Source organism: Argentina silus, assembly GCF_951799395.1.
Source record: "Argentina silus genome assembly, chromosome: 18".
In the NCBI taxonomy this organism is placed as follows: Eukaryota; Metazoa; Chordata; class Actinopteri; order Argentiniformes; family Argentinidae; genus Argentina; species Argentina silus.
In genome coordinates, this window is record NC_139672.1 from 13,647,524 (window position 1) to 13,667,504 (window position 19,981).

The 19,981-nt window shown below is 40.2% G+C and overlaps 1 protein-coding gene across 2 annotated transcripts; it reads left to right on the top strand.

Moving 5' to 3' along the window:
• Positions 1 to 152: 152 nt before the first annotated feature.
• On the top strand, positions 153 to 19,739 carry aco1 (aconitase 1, soluble). Of its 2 annotated transcripts, XR_014554767.1 has the most exons (22): positions 153 to 270; positions 7,548 to 7,680; positions 8,013 to 8,181; positions 9,220 to 9,357; positions 9,458 to 9,527; positions 9,854 to 10,037; positions 10,641 to 10,780; positions 11,036 to 11,207; positions 11,513 to 11,613; positions 11,978 to 12,094; positions 12,220 to 12,379; positions 13,065 to 13,200; positions 13,418 to 13,502; positions 13,591 to 13,747; positions 13,938 to 14,062; positions 14,155 to 14,259; positions 14,351 to 14,493; positions 14,757 to 14,904; positions 15,490 to 15,612; positions 16,420 to 16,605; positions 17,520 to 17,686; positions 19,336 to 19,739. XR_014554767.1 is itself a non-coding variant. In XM_083690647.1 (21 exons), exons 2-21 carry the CDS (start codon positions 7,584 to 7,586, stop codon positions 17,634 to 17,636), a joined length of 2,673 nt encoding a protein of 890 aa, XP_083546773.1. In that variant the 5' UTR covers positions 153 to 270; positions 7,548 to 7,583; the 3' UTR covers positions 17,637 to 19,739. The 2 variants fall into 2 exon arrangements, 1 of the variants encoding a protein (XP_083546773.1); XM_083690647.1 differs by having other exon boundaries at positions 17,520 to 19,739.
• Positions 19,740 to 19,981: the final 242 nt, after the last annotated feature.

Sequence of the window (19,981 nt, forward strand, 5' to 3'; positions counted from 1 at the left end):
TGCGGTTTTTGTTCATTTGATGAAAAGTGGTTACTGCATCAATATCTGAGAAAAAAAACGACAATATATATGTTCTCGAGGGAGCGCTTTTATTTTGAAGTTTTCGCCAAACCGGATTCACGGTCCTTGCTTTACGTCATGTGTACCCGGAAAACACTTGTTGTTGGGCTGGCTTTCAGTCCCACTCTACTACATCAGTTCACACGATTTGACAACTACTCCAACAGCAATATCAGCTAGTCGCCCACCTCAGCAGTGCAGGTAAAGGTGGTAAGTTGCTTAAATCAGTGTTTGCGTGATACACTATCGTGGTCGTATGTTTCCCATAGTGTGCTCCTCGTCCTACCTTACTCCTTAGCAAGATAGTTAGCCAGCTAGCTTAGGTAATTGGTCGACTAAAGACGAACTCTAGCGAGAAATTCGTTTTACATTGAAAAATAATTATCGCAGTTTCGTATTCATAATATACAAAGGTGACGACGTCTGGGTTTCTGCTACTCTCCCTGCTTCAGGCCCCACGAGATATCCTATGCAGATTATAGCCGTCATTACCCAAAGTCAAGCCTGGGAAAACTCCAAACATGGCATTCTGCATCGCAATTGCATATCCGCTCCTTCGTTTACAATGATGGTGTTTAGCCGGTCACCCTCTGGTTTACCTGCACACTATGCGGGACGTGGGATGCCATGTTTCGGGTGTTCCACCATGGCTTTGCTGCTAACGAGTCGGTCAACCACACACAGAACTAGGCTTGTCACAATACCAGCATTTCTGACTTCGATACCAGTTCAGTATCACGAAATACTGATACGATAGCACGGCAGAGGAAAACAAGTCAAACTTTAATTATTAACTGATTAATTTACTACAGTAGCCTGCATTGTATTTATATTATTATTTATATATTTAGTTAGTATAGTTTAGTTGTCCATAGCCGGATAGCATCCCCCTCTAGACAGTTCTATGGACAGATAGAGTCGGAGACCTTGTCATGTATCAAAATAAAAATGACCCTGCCAAGCTACAGTTTAATCATTTTTTCACTGACCGATTGTTTGTTGAGTGGTTATCCCCTTTGACGGGCATCAAGCTTGCCAAATTTGTCTTGCAAAGTAATTTAATAGCAAGTAAATCCTGAGACAAAATCCAGAGTTGGAGCTAAAGTTAGCTCACAAACTACCTTAGTGGCTCACTTCCTTAGAATACCCCTTGAGTAGTTAAAGGTGCGTTTATTTCTTTTTAGGAAGGCACATTTGGCAAGCTTTATGCCTGCCAAAGAAGACAACCACCAGAGGAACAATCAGAGTGAGTGAATGAAGGACTCTATTACAAACTAGAGGTCATTTTTAATTTGATGCATGACAAAATCTCTGACTCTCTGTCCATAGGACTGTATAGAGGAGGATGCTATCGAGCTAAGCTGTCCACTACATACATCACAGGACGCAAAAAAGGATTACAAAATTAAGCATTGGAAGTACTTTTTAATGACTGGGCATGACTACTTTCAAGTTGAAGTAGGAGGGTTTATCCATTCTTGACAGAGTAATTGTTCAAAGCAAAATAAAGGCACTGCCTCCTATCCCGTGACTGTTAGTATGAACTTGGCCATTGCTCCTTCATAATCACGCATTGCTGTACGTCTCCTATCTGGAGGCAAGAGCTCTTGGGGAGGCAGAAACAATACTTTCTCTGACCACTCCGCTACTAGATCACTCTTGTACACGTTTCAAGTTGTCTTAAAATCTCAGCACTCTGTGTTATTCACTAATCTATTGACAAGTTAAGTTGTTTTATTCTTGCTTTTTACATACTTGCCTTTTACATTTTTATCAACGTCTTGAAGAGGTATTGCCTCCCTATCCTCCTCGGACCACACGCCCATGTGGACCCCCAAATCTTCCATGGCCGAATATCAAGTCTTTCTTTGATTCCTTGCATCCACTGTCCTCGACTCAAAATGCATTGGTGGAGTAGGCTCAAGAGGAGGAACCTCATACTCTCTGCTCTAATGTTTTGAGAATGAGTTGAGGATTGAGAACTCGAAAGACTTTTGAGATTTGGCCCATTTGTAACAGGTGTGATCCGTCTGCCTGAGGCTAATTTACGCTATGTTAAAAAAAACATACAAAGTCAAAGAATTCAGACATAAAAAAGGTCCACGAAGTGCCTATCTCAGCACACAGAGTGCTGCGGAGAAAGTTACTTGCCAATATTTTATTCACGAGCAACAATTTTCTCATAAGCGCCTATAAGCTCCGGACATTTATATTTTAACACAAGGAGGGGCACTACATCATTCATGGGGGACGTGTTTACTGTAGACTTGTATTATTAGGGAGGATGTTGTTGTTTCGAACGTCAAATTAAATTTGACAGCGGTGAGCAGATTTCCAACAGACTTACACCCTGCTCTTTTAAGAAGCAAAGTCATTCTGGGTCAGGGTTGGGTAGGCTATATTAGTTCAAAACGATATTTCATACTTCAATATTCTGAAACACAGAGATTATCCTCTCTTCAACCGTGGATTTTGTCAAATGTATTTCAGAGTGCATATGACTGATTATGATAAGGCAAGCCAAAATGGAATACTCAAATATGAAAATTCATAATAAACAAAACCATTTTCATGATCGTTGCAGCCCTAATTACACTTTAGAAGCCAATGAAAGTAGTAAGCCTACTATTACTCATGATTTATAATGAGTAATATTCCCATTACCTTTCAAATTACTGTGTGATTATGCCCATTTCTCACCCAGATATCTTTTATTTGACAATTTTGCACTCAATGTTTAATAGGGCTAAAATGAGTTAAGTTTTTGTTCATAGAAAAATGAAATCATGCCAACAATAATTTGCAATGCGATTATCCTAAATTAGCCCTGGTTTAACCCCTAAATCCCTGGAGGGCCACGATAAGGCAGGTTTTTAGATTTCCCCTTTGACACAGTGACAGATCAGGACTTTGGCGTCTCTCATGGGGCAATGCAGTAAATCACAACTACACTGTTTGACTTATGGTTATACAATTATAGAGGGTTATGTCAATGATGGACTTTGTTCGCTGTTCAACCTTGGCTGCAGATTCTCGTGTGTGTGTAAAATGTAAGTGCATAGATTTTAATTTTAAAACTGATGGGTATGTTCAAGTCAAGTCTATAAACTAATGATGGTCAAAACTTTAAATTCAGTTTTGAATACATTTTTAAAACAGAATTCCTCTGTTAAATCCCATGAAAATAATGATACGGGGTAACCACTGTATTTTCCAATAATATATTTTGTAGAAGTCTCACACAAGATGTGTGTTTGGACATTCTTAGACTATTTCAGATGCATGCACATTACTGTAATTGGAAGCCTTTGGGAGTGCATAACAGAGGTTACCCCTGTGGGAATGCACTTTTTTACTCAAAATAAAGAACGCGAGACAGACACCAGTGTTACATTAATTGCAATAAATCAAATGAATAATTTTTTATTGTCATTCAATACTCAATTCATGTTCAAATACAACAGCATTAATTAAAACAAAGAAAAACTTGCAAGGAGAGAGCAACAACATACCCCAGGAAAATATAATTGTTTACGCCCTGAAAGACTCTCTGATGAAAACATGAACATTCATTTGTTATATACTGATAAGACCTTCCAAAACATGTGTGTAGAGTGGACAGATAACTCATTAGTGGAACTTAGTGCTGTGACACTTGTATCTCACCCCGGGGCCATCGTTGTTTAAATTCCCCACCTATCTTATGTTCTCAAAACATAGCTTCTGACGCACAAAGCTCTGCTTAATAACACTTTACACAGCCAGTATTACTTGTTCCTGAGCATGAGGGACATAACTGTGACATATGTTTAAATCTTCTGTTAAATACATTTTAAGATAATAGTTAATAGTTGGTCACAACAAGGTTTAAGAAATAGTATGAATAGTAGTTCAATAAGTGGTCAAGACAGACATCTATTCACAGGACCAATTCCTGTGATTCAGATTTCTTCACCCCATATCCGAGATGGTATATCACGTATGACATAAATTGGCTGGTGAAACCAAAGTCTTGTTTTTGTGAGTCTACGTGGAGGAAATAGTTCTGGTTATTGATTATAGATACTGTAATTGTTTTGTTTTCAATAGTGTGCACATAAAAAAATAATCCTTTCAGTAAAAGATGTTAACTTCAGGTCTGTTGGAATCCTCTCTATAAGGAGCAGAAGTGGACATCGCAACTGGCTCAATACTGTGAGCTAGCTGTGCTCTAAAGACCATTGACTGGGTTTTGTATCGGCTAATGTAAGGAATCTGTTGAAAAGGAGTTGTGATTTAATGAGTAAGGAAGGGGTTAACTGATCACACTGGTCATCACTGGTCATCACTGTGTAGGGCAATTTTCATGACAAGTTCCAGGTTAATTGAACAAAGTGATTAATGTCTACAGGCAACTCATGGTCTTTGCCTCCCTCTTCTGGCCACTTGTTGATATTACCAACTAGAGGTCATTTAGAGGTCAGTCCCACAAGTCCCAATTGAGAAAAATCTTCAGTACAGGTCTTCAGGGGGATGTCCTTGATGCCCATGACAATGTTCTGGATTTAGAACTGTTTTAATACGGCTATATGAAATGCAAATTCTGATTCGCGTGTATTTTAGTAATTTTTCGCTACCAAAGGATCGCTACCAAAGCTGGAACAGGTCTTCAAAGTGATGTCCTCGATGTCAACTGTCATTTGAATTGAACCCGGATAGAGAAGTGTTTGAATATGGCTATATGAAATATACATTTTGATTTGCGTGGCATTTTGTGACAGATTGTTGAATTAATTATCACCGTTGATAGAGACAAGTGCTGTGAACATAATTTTGTGAATTTCATGTGCAGTCATGAGAAGAAGATTTGTGAAGGTTTTTCACAAAACCATGGATTTTTTATTTGTGTGTAAATTGTAATTTTTTTGACGGATCACTACCATAGTTGGTACATGTCTTCGAAGTGATGTCCTTGATGCCCATGTCAACTGTCGTATGAATTGATATTTACTGAGGCCACAGGCAGTTCCCACCCGACATGATGACACATACCTTTTACCTATTTGCCGATAGCTTCACTAGCTTTGGAGGTATATGTGTGATCCAGAGTTTCTTGGAGTTAGTGCCTCCAGGAACTGATGGGGCTTGTCCACAGATTTCTGTCCGGAGGTCATCTGGAGTTTGAGTGAGCCGGTTAGCAGCCTAGTCAGCTGCCGATGCTAATATCATGCTATTTGACTGAAATAGTGAGTATAGAGTGGACAACATGTCACATATTGTTTACTTAGTGTATCACCTTTTTGAACCGGTATACATAAACTGTGTGGATTTTGAGAAACATTTATTAACAACTGAATGGAACTCTCATGGTGCGCATCTTTCCTATTCTATTTGGAAAAATATTTGGATTTATGGAATAATACATGCTGCAATACCTGCACACAGGCTAACTACAGGGCACTATCAAGACATGTAAATGATTGAAAAAAAAAAAGAATATGAGTGAAATGTCCCTTTAAGCAAGCCAAAGTTGATATATACTGTGAGAGCTACATTTTTGCTGCAGGATGGCAGGACTTAATGGTCATGAGGTTGTTGTAACACACCTCTACGGGGTCTAGTCATGCCACATCCAAGGTTGGAAAGAGACATAGTGTCAAGAGAGCAGGTTGAGCTAATAACAGGCGCGTGGAGAGAGGGCCGGTGTCACGACATGTGAGGTGGGGAGGGCGGCTGAGGCTCGACTTCTGAGGCTAAGTGGTTGAGATAATGGTGGACTTGTTGGCCCAGTACAATGAAAACTGAGTGCAGGCCTGTGTGATAGTTGTCATAATTCAGGGCGTGGACAAGGTTCCACAAGAGCATACGTGCACTGGTATATCTGCGGTGGAGACCATCATGCCAGTAGGTTAGGTTGTCCTCGGAAGGTTGGCCAATTATTCAAAGTACCAAAGTTCTGAGAAGTTAGAAAGCCACCGATTCAGGGAGGTTGGCCTGCCGTGGATCTCGCCACTCCTGTGGACAGGCAGTGGCCAGAGAAGATAACCTGTTGGCTCATCTTCTGGGTTTGCTAACAGACAAAGGCAAGGTTCATCTTTGTAATCTCTGATTGCCTCATGTGCAAATCATTTCTGTTCCAACATGAATCGCAATTGTGAAAAATCTCCTCTTGCCCAGAACTTTTAAGTGTGCCTCGGTGTAAGGGGCTCTGTCTGCCAGAGAGACGAGTCACAGTGGTGAACTCAATTTGGACATCTCCAATCCCCAACACCTTCTCGTTGGTAATAATGGTGAGTCATTTGGGGGAATGAGGGGAGTCACTGAGGGGGGAATACCTATTTGAGATGTGGGTCTGGGACTACAGCCATTCTCCCACGTACAAGCAGAAATTCATCTTGCCAAGGTGGCTGAGTGGGTTGTACTCGTGGTATGCCAGAGAAGGGCGGGTGCCGGCTTAAAGAGGTGGATGGAAGGTGATTGGGGGAAGATGGAGGAGGATTGAGTAGCTGGGATTAAGGGTTGGGGTTCTTGTGCTTGGAGGCGGTTGCATGGCACAAATATTTAGGGTGGGAATATCTGGCTCTGCAGGTGGTAGGAAGGATTCAAGGCTGCTAGAGCAGCCATCTTCACACTGCTCTTTTGCAGAGACCATCACTGTTTATCTGCCAGCCGACTTTAACACAACGAAAAAAACAGTGAGTGATAAAATGACAAAGAATTGGTTAATAGAAATAAAGCAGGCAAAATATCTAAATGAGAAATGAGTAAATGAGAGAAAAGACCAAAAAGTAACTAAATAAAACAATATACACTTAATCAGTATTAAAGGGGCAATCTGGGATTGGTACATCTATTTTTGGACTTTTATAAATTAATGATGTATAGCCATTGATTCTTGAAAAAATTCACTTTCCATCAAAACACAAAAATATAACCTTGTTGTACTCCATTATTTATAAACAATGTAACTGTAAACAAACACTGTATAGCTTGAATACATGGTTAAAACTATCATTTTGATCTCATGGATGGTCAGTCTGTGCATATAAAGCTCCGTCTATGAATTTGAGAGTGGTTACATTTCTCCAGCCCCATCTTTCAGCTGTTTACCCAAAAAAGTGGCGGGGACACCTCTTTGTTGTTTGAATTCCTCTTTAAATATATGAAAGTTCAGTTAAGAAGTCCTCTTAAACTGAAAGCCAAATACGCCAGTTTTTGGTGTCCTTCATTTGGATCAAGTCTAAGAGGTTCATATTTGAGAACCTAGTGTCATCATACACAGTTTTGGAAAGGTCTGACCCGGGACAATATAGCCATGTAGTCAAATACAGGTGAAAACCACACAGTTGGCAGAATATAAGCTTAAATACATATTTTTATATTTAATACTGTATGCATATTATCATAGCTCATGTTGGAGAGAAATGACAGTAATCTTTTTTGCCTCAAGGACTAACATGGTGCATATTTGCACTTGTTAATGCTAAACCTTGTATTGTTTCGTTTAGGTAATCCCAGATGAAAGGGAGAACAAGCCTACAACCATGAGTAACCCTTTTGCACACATAGTTGAGGCTTTGGACCCAAAGAACCCAGAGCACAACTTCTACAATCTGTTAAAACTTGGAGATCCCAGATATGGTAAGAGGTTACAATTAATGATGGCAAATGATTGTGTGCAAGACTCACATTGTAAAAATATGGGAACTATTACAATATTCCTTGCATCAGAGGTGTTGTTACACATCTTTGTCTTTTAGACAAGTTCATAGCATGATAATTGTTACATGTTAGCATGTTACTTCCACTTTCCCGGTGTTTTCTGTACATTTGAGAAATAGTTCTCATAGCATTTTTTTTTATTCCTCATTTAAATTCCAGTTAACTTTTGAATTGTCAGTAAAATGAATTTGATATATTTCTGATATATTTGCAAACAGTGAGGCTGATTTTTATACCCTTCTGTTCCTCAGACCGCCTTCCATTCTCAATCCGCGTACTGCTTGAGTCTGCTGTCAGGAACTGTGATGAGTTCCTGGTGAAGCAGGGGGATGTGGAGAATATTCTGAACTGGAAGCAGACCCAGTCTCAGAGTGTGGAGGTGCCATTCAGACCTGCCCGGGTGATCCTGCAGGACTTCACGTGAGTCTGACCCAGATTTGGGGTTGTTGAATTTCAATTCAGTGACAGTCAATTCAAGAAGTAAATAGGAATGACTATTCAGTGATTGCGAGTTTAATGATTACTCAAGAATCTGAAAATGAACATGAAATATTTTTCAGTTGTGAATTTAAATCACTTCCTGAATTGACACATTTTGCATGTTTGACATTTAGGGCAAAATCATTCCAAAGATTGGTAACTCATTCCCTGCCCTGGGAGACTATAGTCGCCAACATTCTGAATGTGTCACATTTTCGTGTGCTGCACATATGGGAGAATACATGATGACTACAACAGTAGGAGAGTAGATGAAGGTATTTGAAAAACACCGCTGGTCTGTGTTAAGATAAGTCCATATGTAAACAATTTCCACTCTTCATGCCCCTCTACTTCATGACCTGCACTGCTAATCAACTCTGTTTGGCCAAATATAGGGGCTATTCTGTCATTAGTGCAAGGAGTTAATCTATCTAGCAAGCTGATTAAGCAAGGCTCTGCAATCATGAACTACTCTGTCTCATGTTTATTTTCATGTGTTGGCAAATGTTGGCACCATCAGTCATTTCTACCACAGAAGGATGGATCCTTTCAAACGTCCTTCACAGCTCTTGCCTCCACCTGGAAGTGGCTTTTGGCAGCATTTCACACGTCTTCACAACTACTATCTGCTGCAGTAACAGCATTGAGGAAGTCCACCACTATGATGACAACATGCATATTTTAAACAGTGACCTATTGTAGTGACCTCTCGGTTCTTCAGGCTTCAATCCTAATCAGAAAATGCCCTTCAAACTTAACATAGTATGAGCATAATTTAATGTATGTTGTGATAATTATCGTTATCGACCAATATGTGATAACATTTTTCGCCATATCGCCCAGCCTTACAAAATCATGAATATTCATGTTTTCATATAACATTGCCTCCAGTTTTTTGTCTCAAGCCTTATGCTGGCTGTGCTTACTCTGAATTGCAAAATTGGACTTGATTGTGTGCTTTCCTGCTCTCCTTTGCAGTGGTGTGCCTGCTGTAGTGGACTTTGCTGCAATGCGCGATGCAGTTAAGAAACTGAGTGGGGATCCAGAGAAGATCAACCCCGTCTGCCCAGCTGACCTTGTCATTGATCATTCCATTCAGGTTGACTACAACAGGAAGTAGGTCTAAAGGGGAAGATTTATCAAATATTTCTGTTGGGGCTGGATGTTAAAATTACTTGATTTTTACATTATGTTTTTTTTTTGTTTTTTTTAAAAGGCCTGACAGCCTACAGAAAAATCAGGACTTGGAATTTGACAGAAACAGAGAGCGATTTGAGTTCTTAAAGGTACCTCACCCACATTAGCTATAGTTCCAACTGCAACGCTCCCAGAAGCTTCTCTCTCTCTTTTCCACAAATATAAATAAATAACATAGATTCTGGTGAGTATTTTAACTTGATTTCAACAAGAAAGAAAAACACGACAAATCAGTATCTTGAAGCAGGTTTTTATTCAGTGGATTTGTACGGACATGTGTTTTTCCCTTTTAGTCAATTTATTTAGAGGGAAGCCTCTGTGGAGTTGCAGTTGCAGCTACGTTAGCCCTTGATATGATGTTTCTTTCCCTAAACTTCAGTTCTATGAATTGAATTATGTCTTTTTTTTTCCATAGTGGGGTTCAAAAGCATTCCGGAACATGCGAATCATTCCTCCTGGTTCGGGGATTGTGCACCAGGTGAATCTGGAGTATCTGGCCAGGGTGGTGTTTGACCAGGACGGCTACTACTACCCTGACAGCCTGGTGGGCACAGACTCCCACACCACCATGATCAACGGCCTTGGCGTGCTGGGCTGGGGTAATGCATATTCTCCCAGTCTTTCTTCTCACTTTCTTATAGCCTGGGGAAGTACTAGGTAGAACGTTGGAGACCTGTAATGCGATTGCCACATTCCAGACCAGTCAATAGGCAGCTCAAAATGGAACAGCCAATAATCTTCACTGGTCTCCATGCGGGAAGTGTTCGAACAACCGAATTGTAATTCCAGGAAAATATAGCTTGCTAGCCATGTTAGCTGAGTTAATTAGCTAATGCTGACTAATTTGCTCTTCCCAGAGTAACAAAAAATGGGACATCGCTTTTGCTCAGAGCCAATCAAAATGTGGCCGCACACAGCCATTGCTCTATTCAAACACATTTTCCAATCATGAATTCTCTAGACTTCCAAAAGGCGTGTAATAACATGATGATGATAATATGATAATATGATAATAATAATAAGAAATGACTGATATATTCTGCTACTATCACACTGTATAATGGGACATTAGACACACAACTTCAATGACTAACATCTTTTGGACAGGACAACTTCCAGATTAACCATGGTGGGTGTCATGGCTTGTTGATTTGACATGGATTGACCCTGCTGACCAAATGCTGTCTGACATCTTTACACAGGTGTCGGTGGGATTGAGGCAGAGGCAGTTATGCTGGGCCAACCCATCAGCATGGTACTCCCTGAGGTCATTGGCTACAGGCTTGAGGGCACCCCACACAAGCTCATCACCTCCACTGACATCGTCCTCACTGTCACCAAGGTAACTGGGTGTATTTCATTCTATTCCAAATAGTATACCAAAACATTTTCTCTCTACTTACCTGGGCTGTAAAACAACAACACTGCCATGGCCATTATGGCTAGCGTTAACTGATAGTGCTCCTGTTAACTACTTTATGCTTTACGTAATCTCACAATGATCTGAATGAATAAACGGCATTTTTACTATAGTGTTTCATGTACTGTGTGAAGGCTGTTTGTCTGAGTGACCCATTATGTCCCTCTGTGCCTATAGCACTTGCGCCAGGTAGGTGTCGTGGGGAAGTTTGTGGAGTTTTTCGGCCCTGGCGTGGCACAGTTGTCCATTGCTGACAGAGCCACCATCGCTAATATGTGTCCAGAGTATGGAGCAACTGCAGCCTTCTTTCCTGTGGACAACATCAGTGTTCAGTACCTAGAGCAGACTGGTAAGTGTCCACATACTTTGCGAGCATTAAATGCACCATATGCAGGGTTGCGGCCTCTTTTCAATGCAATTGGAATTGCAATGAGGGAGAGAGTGTCTCCTCTCTCCCTCCCCTTGCTCAATGCAAACTACTTTAACTAAAACAATGAATATGTCAGTCATTTTCATGTTTAAAAAATAAATAAATTCCAATACAACATATGTTGGTAGATTGATAATGTAGAACGTTCTATTGACAACAAAATATGTTATTTCATATTTCATAGTCCCTCTTACCGCCATTTTATCGCTGTTCTCTCTGCTCAGGGCGAGATGCTGAAAAACTGGACCATATCACTAGGTACCTGAAAGCAGTGGCCATGTTCAGAGACTTCAGCAATGCAACTCAGGATCCAGACTTCACACAGGTACTGCAGAGTAGATTATTTTCAAACCTGTATTTTTTGGGGGGGGATAGAAGATTGTTTGACATGGTTGTAAGTTATGGCTTATGTGTCATGTTGGACATCAAGATCAAGATCAAGATTCTTTATTTGTCACGTGCATACAAGTATACAGTGAAATGCAAAGGTGACAGTGCCACAGAGTAGTGCACAATACAATAAGTTTTAAAATACAATAAAATAAAAATAGAAGTACTAAAAAATATATACAGTATGGACATACTTTGTGCCTTAAATGTATTCATAAAGTGATTGCCTTATCTCCATTTTACTCTCCTACCTTTGCTCTACCTACCATGCTGCACCTTTCTCTATCCATCTTATGCAGGTTTTCGGGCTTGACCTTAGCACCGTTGTTCCCTGCTGCAGTGGTCCTAAGAGGCCCCAGGACAGGGTTGCTGTGTCTGACATGAGGAAGGACTTTGAAACCTGCCTGGGGGCGAAGGTACATCCAACAATCGTGTTTCACGCTTTACCTTCACTTGTCAGTATCTTCTAGCTGATAAGCATGTCCGATTGTTTTATTGAGTCGTCCTTAAATATGTGAATTTATGTGATATCCAATTCCAGCAAGGCTTCAAGGGTTTCCAAGTGCCTTTGGACTGTCACAACACAGTGGTTCCTTTCCAGTATAATGACACAGAGTATTCACTTTCTCACGGCTCCGTGGTCATCGCCGCCATCACCAGCTGCACCAACACTAGCAACCCTTCTGTCATGCTTGGGGCTGGTAAGTAATAGAGCTTTTGTTTTCAGCCTGAACCCAACAAACCCTGTCGGTTCAAATTTCTGAGAATGAATACAGGCTGGGTCATGTTTGGGTTAAGTATTGTTCCAAGCATTATAGTGTTTATGACAAAAGACGCTTTAGCAGATGGCAGACACATGCCTCTCTCCCTCTAATAGTATTTCCAGTCTGATCCGCTCCCAGGCCTGGCCCAAAATAATATATATATTTGTTTTAAACTTCCCTCTTTGGCTGTCCTGCCTCTCTCTCATGCTGTCTTTGCGTGCACCTGACCCCCCGTAACTAATAGAGAATAACTGAAACTGACACCTACGTTGTCAAATGGATGCAGAGGATGTAAAACAGAAATTAAAATCTGGGGAATATACATTTATACAATATACATGGCAGCACTGAGTCCAAACGGACAGTTAGAGGTATGGAATATCTTTGACATGAATGAATGAAGAGAAAAACTCACATGTTTTTAATGGTTACATTCGATCACATTTCAGAATATTAGTACTCCACCAGGTGGCGTTGCAGGTCGAGGGAAGTCCATATATTTCGACAACTAGGATCTAGGCTAGTGATGTCATATTGTCTACTATCAGCTGATGTGATGTAGATTGACTTTTATCATAGATGTTGCTGTTGTTGAGGTTACATTGTGCTGTGTTGCTTTTAGGGCTCCTAGCAAAAAAGGCCGTTGAGTGTGGCCTGAGTGTGAAGCCCTACATAAAGACCAGCCTTTCGCCTGGCAGTGGGGTGGTCACCTCCTACCTGAAGGAGAGTGGAGTCATGGACTACCTGTTCCAGCTTGGGTAAGTCACTCCTACTTGAAGACTGATTAGTACAAGAACTTATAGGACTTTTGATGATCATAAATCTCATCTGAAATTAGAAAGAAATATGGAGTAAACCTTGCAATATAGCAAGCTGCATGCAATATTTTATTTTAGAGAGGAAATATATTGTCAGCCATCTGTTCTTTGCTCTATGTCATGGAATGTTGGCTAAAATAGAATGTTTTCTTTTCAGGTTTGAAGTGGTTGGCTATGGCTGCATGACCTGTATAGGCAACAGTGGGCCCCTCCCAGAGCCTGTGGTGGAGGCCATTACTCAGGTACAACTTTGAATATCTATTCCCACACTTAGATTGTTAGTATACATGGTCTGTAGCTCCTTACGTCCTGGTTCCCTTTTTAATACAGGGAGATCTGGTTGCTGCTGGGATCCTATCTGGTAACAGGAACTTTGAGGGCCGCGTCCACCCCAATACTCGAGCCAATTATCTGGCTTCTCCTCCACTGGTTATTGCCTATGCCATCGCTGGTACTGTGAGGATTGATTTTGATAAAGAACCAATTGGTAGGTATAATCAATCCCGCCCATGTTGAAAAGTGGAAACAAGGGGGAAGTTGGACCTTGGATGTTGTGTTCTTACTTACTGTTCACATGTGCTGGTGCACTCTGGACATGTAATGCTTTAGGAGACTGGGATTTTGGTGCTGATGATGGTTTCTCTATTTTGTGTCCTCTATGGTCTCTCATGGTCTAGCTGTGAACTCTCAAGGGAAAGAGATCTTCCTTAGGGACATTTGGCCCACCCGGGAGGAGATCCAGGCGGTAGAGAAAGTATTTGTAATTCCAACAATGTTCAAAGAAGTCTATGAGAAGATTGAGGTAATCATCCAAGTTCTGTGGATATCTTTATTGGGGTGATGAACTACTGTTTTTTCATTTTGATATGTGACTGTTCTACTCTGTTCCTGCAGAAAGTTAATGAACGCTGGAACTCTCTCAATGCCCCCTCAGACAAGCTCTACACCTGGGACCCTAACTCCACCTACATCAAGTCTCCACCATTTTTTGATGGCCTGGTACGACACAAAACACTCTAGTTGTAATGTCAGAATTTTGGTCATGCCATGTCTCAGGTAACGTCATGTTATCTCTCATCATTTACTCCAGACCAGGGAGCTGCAGCCACCAAAGCCCATAACCGATGCCTATGTGCTTCTGAACTTTGGCGATTCTGTGACCACAGACCACATTTCCCCTGCAGGGAACATTGCAAGGAACAGCCCTGCAGCACGGTACCTGACCAGCCGAGGGTAAGGGAGGGGATGCCACCCCCAGCTCTGAAAAACTCAGGGTTTAATGTATCCTAAGAGTCGTAGTATTTATCCGAACAATCCTGTTATTTTCTCTCAACATACTGAGGTACTATGCTTGTTAGATAGATGGACAGTAACCTTCAATGTATGCTGTGACTTTTGTGGTAAAGGAGTTGTTTGCTTTTATGTTCATTTGTTGGATGCAAATTGCTCTGGCGCATTGAGGTGCTGTTTTAAATCTTCTCACTCTGCCCTTGCAGCTTGAACCCACGGAACTTCAACTCGTATGGCTCTCGCCGTGGCAATGATGCGGTGATGGCCAGGGGCACCTTCGCCAACATTCGTCTCTTCAATAAGTTCCTGAACAAACAGGCACCACGCACTCTGCACTTGCCCTCTGATGAAATAGTAAGGAGCACATTACCTTGGCTATTCAGTAGGTCAGTGTTTTAAAAGGTTCATACTGCCATCGCAACGGTGGGCTACCAATCATCATAACAATCATTTGTCCTTTTCCAAATTGAAACAATAACTCATAGGCTCACGTAATTCATCCAGGCTGCCATTATTGTTGAAAGAAAAAAAACATTAATTACAATAATACAAATTAAATTAAAATATACAATTAATATCAGCTCATAAATGGGGCAAGTGAAGACGGAGATATGAGCTACTGTTCCACAACAAGCCTTTCCATTAGAATTGCCCAACGATGCCCCCTGGTGGTTGTTTTGCAGAGACGAAATTCCTAAAATAAAACGTGTGGAAAAGTCCAGTTGACTCACTACTGCTGTCACGGTACCCATTTTAAACACTGACCTAATGTATGTCATATACTCATTTAGACTGAGCTTAGTAGTAGGCTTCTATTGATGCGGTCCTCTTTTAAGTAGTATATTAAAGGGTTTGTTTTGGTGTTTTGTCTGTCTATTGCACCCTGTTTATGGAGTTGAGTCTGTTTGTACATGTTGTATATACTGTTTCTCTGCACAGCTTGATGTGTTTGACGCTGTGGAGAGATACCAGCAGGCTGGTCACCCCCTCCTGATCCTGGCAGGGAAGGAGTATGGCTCAGGCAGCTCCAGGGACTGGGCTGCTAAAGGCCCATTTCTCCTGGTGAGTCTGCCCTGTTTAGACGTTGTGTGAATGCAAGTGTTGTCTTGGTTTCGATTTTTTTGTTTATCACAAAGGACATTTTTGTGGCTGAGCACAATAAAGTTGCAAATGAAATGTTTGGAGGCCTATATGGCTAAACCATGGAATAGAATTGTAAATACAATATATTCAATCAAGTCGACAGTATACAGTACACACAAGTCATTTGTTGAATTTATTGCACACAATATTGTGACCTCCTCCTTTCAGTGGGCTATGCACCTTTATGCACACATGCATTTTGGCGGCGACAGTGGTTAAAAATAATTATAAAATGCTTCCAGATTTTGAAGGCTAACAAAAAATCAATCATTGAGGAAAAGTCAGGGAAGGAGGGGATGTGGCTTTCACAGCGGCAAAGTTATTTCAATCATAAAAGTCGCACACAGCACTCGTAGTGTTAAAGCACCATGTAGATTGTGTATGTAGATTGTGTAAGTGGAGATTACTTTTTTTTTAATGAACCTCATTTACAATAAATTCACAAATGTCTGTCCATACTATGTATGCAAATAACACAATTTAAATATGCATGATCATGATGGTGTACTGTGTTGGCATTTCCCTTTCCATCCACTGCAGGTGGTTTGTGAATGAGACGCAATTGTTTTCTGGTTATTATGATGGTTTAATGGGCGAAAAAGCCTTGCAATTCTTTAGTGAATTCCTCCCCGGAATGTTATGGTCTCCCCGGAATGTTATGGTCTCCCCGGAATGTTATGGTCTATGTGGATCCCTGATGCTGTTCCCTCTGTGCCCCTTGGTCAGGGTATTAAAGCAGTCCTGGCAGAGAGCTATGAGCGGATCCACCGCAGCAATCTGGTGGGCATGGGGGTGATACCTCTGGAGTACCTGGCAGGGGAGACGGCAGACACCCTGGGGCTGACAGGCAGAGAACGCTACACCGTGGTCATCCCCGAGGAGCTCACTCCCAGGATGAGGGTCAACATTAAGGTATGCCCAGCAGTAGCATGCATTGATTTAAGCTCTGTTGTATTTCAAAATACATACCCATGTCTTTGTAGTGTCCCTGATTTGGTAGTCAATCAATTATCAGTCACTACTACACCTTCGAGAGAGCCACAAAATTCAAAGACTGAGATGGGACAAAAAAAAAACAACTGTTGATGGAACATCATCCCAGTCACTCTACACAATAGTGGGCCAGAGGGAATCCCTTAAAGGGATGTGTTTGACACTTGCATTTGTTATATATATATATTTGTTATATACAGTGCCTTTAGAAAGTATTCAGACCCCTTCACTTTTTCCATATTTGATTGTGTTATAGACTCAATTTAAAATGGATTAAATGAAAAGAATTTGCCATCAATCCACACACAATACCCCAGAATGACAAAGTGAAAACACGTTTTTTGAAATTTCAGTAAATTTATTAAAATTGAAATACAGAAATACCTCATGTACATAAGTATTCAGACCCTTTGCTATGACACTCTTTAAATTCGCTAAAATGCAAAAATGCCATCAACAAATCACTCAATAAGTTGAATTGAGTCCATCTAAATGCAAGGATAATAGTTCATGTAATTTTTGGAATTAATATATTGTTTTTATAGGGTCTCTGATTTGCATAGGAATCAATTACACACTGTGTAGATTAGGATGTCACTACCAACTCAGCAAATTTCATAATTTATTGAGACATTTTACATTCTTAAAATAAAGTTGTGACCCTAACTGACCTAAGACAGGGAATGTTTACTAGGATTAAATGTCAGGAATTGTGAAAAACTGAGTTTAAATGTATTTGGCTAAGGTGTATGTAAATGTACGACTTCAACTGTATGTATTGTGATTTAATTTTAGTAAGAGCAACTCATGACGGTTTGTTTCTGCTATCACAGCTTGACACCGGAAAAACATTCCAGGTTCTAATGAGGTTCGATACAGATGTGGAGTTGACATACTTCCAAAATGGCGGTATCCTGAACTACATGATCCGCAAGATGTCTGAGAAATAGAAAGAGCACTGCCAGGAAAAGCCAAGCTGAAGACGTACATCATCCATTAGGTAGAGAAAATGTTTTACAGAGCCACCTCCCAAGTTTTTTTGTTTTTTTTTGATAATTTTGTTTAGTTAAAATCTTGATTAGGATATTTCCTGGAACTTTAAAGATACTTAAAAATATTTTCAGAATAATTCAATGAATTGTTCTAAATAATGAATAAATAAATAAATAGTTGGATCAGTCAACATAGCCTATACTGTATATTCTAGAAGGGTGGAATCCTAACTCCCACTCACTTAAGTCGCGTCATTACGCACATTTCCCATTGACAACAATGCAAGACTAACGCAAATGAGTTACACGCACAGATTCCACCCGAAGTGATGTGTGTCTGATGAATAAATGATTTTCCTATTTGTGTTGAATTCAGTCAATACAATATGTGTTAAGAGGCACTGGTATGTTTGATACTAAAGTTTTCTTATCATTTTGAAACTTGTACACATAGTTATCGAATTTGTGTCAAAATGATGAAGCCTATAGTAATTCAGGTTAGGCCAGAATCTTGTCAAAATCCTTTCAAGAACAGTGTACTGTCTAAAATCTAGAATCCTGTGTAGGACATCAAATCCTGGTTAATGCTGGGCATTGCACAATTTCTAAAATATTAAGGCCAGAGGAAATTTTCCCACATTTTCCTATCACACATGTTAAAAATATTTGCGTCTTTCTGTCCAAGATGAAGCTTCTCACACTACGCTATTGATTCATACATTGAAGTATACGATGTGATAATGGTCTCCGTCATCATCGGTTGTGAATGTGTTTACAGTAGCAAGAGAGGACAGACAGGGCTTTTAATGCAGTTGAATGTAGAGGATTGAGAGATGTTACTGCTTTTACTTGACAGGCAAGGTATACAAATTGTTTTATTATGTTGTATGCCATCTAATTTTGTGTAGCATTTCCTCTGGCGAAATCATGTTGTGTATGCCCTGCATAAGTCATATTCTTAAGATCCTGTAAGGATACCTTTCTAAAAAGGATCCTGTCTTTTTGTAAAATCATGTTCAAATTCTGGATTGTAGTGCAAAGGGGATCCTAGTCATAGCCAAGATCTTGCCCAGGATATTTTTCCTAATTAGGATCCTGAGGATGATTTCTACTGTGGATATTATATCTTCACATCAGTATATTAACTAAAGAGCTGTTCATATTTGATCCATTGCAGGTAGAAATTATGTTTGAGGGAGTCTGACCACTGTTTTTCCACTTCTTTTCTTTTTCAATGGAATATGCCCTCCTCCCCAAAACAACAGCTAACAGCATAACTAGTATAAAGACCAACATACAATACTCATGTTTAGTGTGTTTGTTCAGTATGTACTGTACTGCATTTAGAAATTAATATTTTAAAATAAATAAAGATAAAGACCAACATGGCTTTTTCATGATCTTGATGATTGCCAGTCTAATGTTTTAAGTCATTGGTTCTGACAGGTTGTTTGTGTCGATGTTTGTCATTGTCATTTGTTGTCACTGTATGATGAAAAAACATTGCCATTCATAATAATGCATTTAAATGACTGTAATTGCCTTAAATGTTTTTTGTTGAAAATATTAGTCCTCACTTTTGGGAGGTGTATGTCTGTGCCTCCCTATCTGTTAATGTTGCCGCTGCACTAAGTTTATTTATCGTATCATATTTTAGGTGAGAAGCAGACATGCTAGTGCGTAACCAAGAGGTGCTGCGCAGAGGAAGTGATGGTTGAGTTTTTAGCGCTGTAGCGTACAAGCGGCTCCACAAACAACTGAGTAGGTCAAGGGAAACTCTTGGTAAACATCCGCCCTATTGTTTTCAACCGTCCTGTCTGTTCATTGTTCGCTTAATGATATATTTTAACGACTGATGGTGTCAGCTATTATGACGAGGCTCGGGGTGAGGGTAGATCAAGGGGTGGTCTCACAGACACAGATTATGCCTAGGCCTGGACTGAACCCACTTTTAATGGAGATTCCGTTGATACTTCCTTTAATGTTTGTCAAATTGCTAATTGTTTGTACACTTATTCAGTTGTAACTCTGAATGAATGTTCTCTAATAAATGTTCGACCTTACTGGATGCAACATTGTTTTTTCAAATGACTCATTATGCATTGTTTGAATACAGTGGATATATTGAGCGATTGCTTTTGAGAGATTGACGATGTGAAAGGCATAGTTCACCCAAAGGACAAAATTACATATTTGTTCCCTTACCTTGTCAGCAGTCCCTGGACAAGAACAGTGCAATCCATTCTTTGGGTTTTGTTAAATGCCCAACTTAGTCATGTTTATGTTTTTAGCTGATATGATAT